At 35.1% G+C, this 6,160-nt stretch overlaps 1 protein-coding gene across 1 annotated transcript in view; it reads right to left on the bottom strand.

The window, feature by feature from the left end:
• The window catches only part of LOC140919189 (uncharacterized), a 4,342-nt gene extending 1,898 nt beyond the window's left edge, over positions 1-2,444 (bottom strand). The window contains exons 1-6 of the mRNA XM_073364759.1: positions 2,305-2,444; positions 2,024-2,217; positions 1,754-1,936; positions 1,547-1,606; positions 1,413-1,432; positions 510-770 (exon numbers count right to left, since the gene is read on the bottom strand). Of these exons, the coding sequence (XP_073220860.1) occupies positions 510-770; positions 1,413-1,432; positions 1,547-1,606; positions 1,754-1,936; positions 2,024-2,217; positions 2,305-2,444 (858 nt within the window). The remainder of the gene's footprint in view (positions 1-509; positions 771-1,412; positions 1,433-1,546; positions 1,607-1,753; positions 1,937-2,023; positions 2,218-2,304) is intronic.
• Positions 2,445-6,160: the final 3,716 nt, after the last annotated feature.

The following is a 6,160-nucleotide window of genomic DNA, read 5'->3' as shown; positions in this document are numbered from 1 at the left end:
ATTTTGAACCAAAGTAGCAAATTTCTTAAAAGTTGAGAATGCCTCACTCTTGTGAGTCAGAAAATATGTCCAAGTAAACCTAGAGTAATCATCTACCAACACATATCCATACAGGTTTCCTCCAAACCTCTTCACTTGAGAAGGACCAAAAAGGTCCATATGTATTAACTGCAAAACCCTATTGGTTTTGACCATATCTATAGGGGGAAAAGAAGTTTTAACTAGCTTACTTCTCTCACAGGAGTCACAAAGCCTATCCTTAGTAAATTTCTTGTTAGGGAGTCTTATAACTAACTGTTTACTAACCAGTCTATTTAGATGATCTATATGAATATGCGTTATCGTTTATGCCATAACCGAGTTTCATCTGAATTAGATAACAAACAGCAGATAGTACTAGGCAAAGAATTAAAATCTAACATATAAATGTTATTAATTCTATCACCAACTAACTTTATACCTTTGTCATCTTTATGCTCAATTATACAAGATTGTGATGAAAAACTTACCTGGAAGCCTTTATCACATAGTTGGCTTATACTTAGCAGATTGTGTTTTAGCCCTTCTACGTACAAGACATTTTTGATTACTGCAGTTGACTCATTGCCTATGTCACCAACACCACTTATCTTTCCTTTATTGTTGTCACCATATTTGACAAAACCTCCTTCCTTTAATGTTAGAGACAAGAATTTTGACTTGTCTCCTGTCATGTGCATTGAGCATCCGCTATCTAGGTACCAAGAATGCCTATTGGATGTCAAGCACACCTGCAACACATAATCAAAATTTGATTTTAGGTACCCAATTTAAATTGAGTCAACGTCAGTTTCAAATTTTTGTGTCTTTGCTATCCAAATTTGTTTCCATCCTCTGTTGGCTAGTTTTTTTAGTTTACAATTAGAAACAAAATGTCCCTTTCTGCAACAGAAATGACATGAACCAGCAAAGGATGAACGTTGATTTGATTTAGTAAAGATGTCATACATATTCCTTGAAATAACAGATTTCTGACTATGTTTGACATTTCTGTTTTGCATATAACCAATACCGCATCTAGTGTTATTCCTTTTAACATGCATATTTGGTTTATATCCTAGACCAGATTTTTCATTAACATGTCTCTGGTTGCTAAGTATGACATTCAGTTTATCTTTACTACTAGTGAACTTCAATAAATAAGACTTTAATGATGCAACATTGTTTTCAAGTTCAATGCATCTTGCAGATTTGTCATGTGAATCCTTTTTCAGTTGTTCATACAAGTCCTCAATTTCCTTATGATCATTTTTCATTTGTTCAAGCATTTTCTTTGTACTCATTAACTATTTAATAGAATTCACATACTCATCATGCAGTTCATTGAATGCTTCATGTAGTTCATCATAAGATGGATTAGATTGAGAACTTACCTCACTTTCAGATTCTGAATCTGTGTTTGCCATAAGACATAGATTTGCTTCTTCTTCTTTTGAAGAGGCAGAGGATTCTTCGCTGTCATTCCATGCAATATATGCTTTTCTAGTTTTGGGAGCTGGTTCCTTGCCTTTAGTCTTTGCAGTCCTGTTTTTGTTTTGCAACTTGTAACATTCAGACTTTATATGGCCTGTTTTACCACACTCATAACAGGTGATTGTCTTGCTGTCACTAGTCTTAGAACTTGATGGCTTTCTGAACTTGTTGTCTTTCTTTTTCAGAAATTTTTTAAACTTTTTGACAAGTAAACCAATCTCAGGCTCTTCATCAGTCTCACTGCTTGACTCATCTGAGCAGCTTTCTTGTTCAGACTTTGATTGGTGCGTTTGGGCTTTCAAAGACAGTCCTTTTCTTTTCCTGTCAGTCTGTTCAGCTTCACTCAGTCTATGAAGCTCCATCTCGTGCTCTCTCAGTTTTCCATACAGTGTTGCAATAGACAGGCTGCTAAGATCTTTTGATTCTGCAATGGCAGTGATCTTTGGCTGCCATTATCTAGTTAAACACCTCATCACCTTGCTGATTTGCTGATCATTATCAATCTCCTTACCTAGAGCATTTAGGTTGTTGACTATGTGAGTAAATCTTGTATGCATGTCATTAATGGATTCATCTTTCTTCATGCTAAACAGTTCGTACTCATGCAAGAGAGTATTTGTTCTGGCCCTTTTCACATCATTAGTTCCTTCATGTGTTTGTTGAAGAGTGTCCCACATCTCTTTAGTAGTCTTGCAGTTTGAGACCCTGAAAAATTCATCAGCTGATAATGCAGAGGTTATTATGTTCTTAGCCTTAGCATTATATCCTACTTTCTTCTTATCATCCTCAGACCAGTCAGATCTGGGTTTAGGGATTAGTGAATCACCAGTCCCAGCTATTTTAGGTATGAAGGGTCCATTTTCTACAGCATCTAGAATATCAAGGGGCCTTGCAAGGGAAGCACCTTCTCCTAGAAATTCAACTGATGCCATGTACTTCTATGAGAGTTACTCTAAAGAAGGTAGGCTCTGATACCAATTGTTGTAAAATATGACCTCTATTGTCTAAAAAGGTATATGACGGTTTTTAAAAAATGCAACAAGATTGATAATCAATTTAACAATAGAACACTTTTATTAAACTAATGATCAATCACGGTCACACATACATGTATTGACTAATTACTAGTTCAACATATAAAGTAATTGTTCTACAAATTAATCAAGATACACGCATGCAATCAAGATTAATCATACAATCATACAATGAAAGATGGAAATAAAGAGTAAGGGATAGAGAGTAGTGCACCATGATTTTTATAATGGTTCAGCCGTCTATCTGACGACCTACGTCCAGTCCCGAAATTAAACGATTTCGGCCTTTTCAATATAATCTTTTAGAGTATTTTACAGATGTTCCAGCACTCGCGACCTATCAATCTTAAAACTCTCTCTCTATTCTATTTGGCAACCACTGTATTCTAGAGTATCTCTACAATCTCTTCCAAGATCACAGTAAAGCTTCTTCTTGATGAGCCCTCTCAACAATGAAGATAACTACCAGTTTCACTACTGGATTTTTATCAGTTCTTTCTTTACAAAATCTTTGTTGAAGAAAATATAAAAGATATACATAATTTGTTTCAATCACTTGCAATGAATCTCACACAAGAAGTTGTTTGTCCATTTGAGTGTTTGTGAGATGATTCTCTTTTTCTCTCAAGAGGTCTTTTTCAGCTCTCTATTGATTATGAATAATCGTTGGTTCTGGGTCTGAAAAAGCAATATCAAAGGTTTTTCAAATGTGAGAGAAAATTGTTTAAAGTGTTATCAAAGTCTTTTTGAGAAAGTGATTGTAAACCGTTTATATAGTGTCTGAAAAACAACATATAAATCGATTTCCCAATCGATTCATTAATGTAATAAAACAGGCTCAATCGATTCCCAAATCGATTATCGCAAGTCTTGTTTTTCATGAATCTTGAACTACAAAAACTAATCGATTATTTTAATACACTTTTCAGAAGATTATGTGTAGTTTATATTTGAATCGATTGCATAATCGATTTAAGGTGTTTTGTTCCAACAACGAGATCAAAACAATCGATTACTCAGTAGATTCATTAAGTCACATAATCGATTCATTAATACACATAATCGATTTGGCCATACACTGAGTGTTCCCTGTAACTCAAATTTTTGTGTCAATCGATTTGCCAATTGATTTGGTTTAAAACAAGGATTTAGCTTATTTCAAGTAAATCAATGTGCCAATCGATTAAGTGTTATGTTTCTGAAAAGAGTGATTTTAGCAGTTTGTTCATTTCAATCGATTGCCTAATCGATTGATACCAAACTTGTTTCAATTGAATTTTTTTTTTCACAATGGATTGTCCAATCGATTGTGTTTGTCACATACCATGTTCCTTATGAAATCTTATTTACGAAATCGATTAGCCAATCGATTAGCTATTAAATGGCTTGGCCCTGTGACTTGCACAATCGATGTGTCAATCGATGTATCCAATCAGTTTTAGTCTTTGTGATTTGAAAAATCGATGTGCCAATCGATTAGCATGCTAAATGGCTTGCCTCTAACTTGCACAATGTTTATCAATGATTGTGCCAGTCGATTGCCTAATCGATTGTTTAATCACAGACTACACATTTTCATATTGGATGCACAAGATTGGTTAAAAACTTTAATTGGACAAGAATAAGCTAAGGGAGGACGAAAATGACATAAATGTTCATCCAATGACACAAACACACCTATAATATGCACAAGATTGGTTAAAAACTTTAATTGGACAAGAATAAGCTAAGGGAGGACGAAAATGACATAAATGTTCATCCAATGACACAAACACACCTATAATATGCACAAGATTGGTTAAAAACTTTAATTGGACAAGAATAAGCTAAGGGAGGACGAAAATGACATAAATGTTCATCCAATGACACAAACACACCTATAATATGCACAAGATTGGTTAAAAACCACAATTGGACAAGAATAAGTCTAGGGAGGATTAAAATGGCCTAAGTGTTTATCCAATGACACAAATGAAGGTATTGGATGCACAAGATTGGTTAACAACCCTAATTGGACAAGAATAAGCCTAGAGAGCACGAAAATGACCTAAATGTTTATCCAAGGACACAAACACACCTATTGGATGCACAAGATTAGTTAAAAACGCTAATTGGCCTAGAATAAACCTAGGGAGGACGAAAATGACCTAAATGTTCATCCAATGACACAAACACGCCTATTGGATGCACAAGATTGGTTAAAAACCCTAATTAGACTAGAATAAACCTAGGGAGGACGACAATGACCTAAATATTCATCCAATGACTCAAATACACCTATTGGATGCACAAGATTGGTCAAAAACCCTAAATGGACTAGAATAAACCTAGGGAGGACGAAAATGACCTTAATGTTCATCCAATGACACAAATGAACTTATTGGATGCACAAGATTGGTTAAAAACCCTAATTAGACTAGAATAAACCTAGGGAGGACGACAATGACCTAAATATTCATCCAATGACACAAATGAACTTATTGGATGCACAAGATTGGTTAAAAACCCTAATTAGACTAGAATAAACCTAGGGAGGACGACAATGACCTAAATATTCATCCAATGACACAAATGAACTTATTGGATGCACAAGATTGGTTAAAAACCCTAATTGGACAAAAATAAGCCAAGGGAGGACGAAAATTACCTAAATTTTCATCCAATGAAACAAACACACCTATTGGATGCACAAGATAGGTTAAAAACCCTAGTTGTACAAGAATAAGTCTAGGGAGGATCAAAATGACCTAGATGTTCATCCCATGACACAAACACACCTATTGGATGCACAAGATTGGTTAAAAACCCTAATTGGACAAGAATAAGCCTAGGGAGGACGAAAATTACCTAAATTTTCATCCAATGAAACAAACACACCTATTGGATGCACAAGATTGGTTAAAACCCCTAATTGTACTAGAATCAACCTAGGGAGGACGAAAATGACCTAAATGTTCATCCAATGACACAAATGACCTTATGGATTCACAGAATTGGTTAAAAACCCGAATTGGACAAGAATAAGCCTAGGGAGGACGAAAATGACCTAAATGTTCATCCAATGACACAAACACACCTATTGGATGCACAAGATTAGTTAAAAACCCTAATTGGACAAGAGTAAACCTAGGGAGGACGAAAATGACCTAAATGTTCATCCAATGACACAAATGAACTTATTGGATGCACAAGATTGGTTGAAAACCCTAATTGGACATGAATAAGCCAAGGGAGGACAAAAAAGACTTAAATGTTCATCCAATGACACAATCACACCTATTGGATGCACAAGATTAGTTAAAATCCCTAATTGGACTAGAATAAGTCTAGGGAGGATTAAGATGACCTAAGTGTTCATCCAATGACACAAATGAACCTTTTGGATGCACAAGATTGGTTAAAAACCCTAATTGGACAAGAATAAGCCAAAGGAAGATGAAAATGCCCTAAATGTTTATCCAATGACACAAACACACCTACTGGATGCACAAGATTGGTTAAAAACCCTAATTGGCCAAGAATAAGCTAAGCGATGACGAAAATGACCTAATTGTTCATCCAATGACACAAACACATCTATAGGATGCACAAGATTGGTTAAAAACCCTAATTGG

This window comes from Cicer arietinum, unplaced genomic scaffold (genome assembly GCF_000331145.2).
Source record: "Cicer arietinum cultivar CDC Frontier isolate Library 1 unplaced genomic scaffold, Cicar.CDCFrontier_v2.0 Ca_scaffold_5784_v2.0, whole genome shotgun sequence".
NCBI lineage: Eukaryota > Viridiplantae > Streptophyta > Magnoliopsida > Fabales > Fabaceae > Cicer > Cicer arietinum.
Note: the sequence above shows the minus strand (reverse complement) of the source record. Positions and strands in the feature narration are given on the sequence as shown.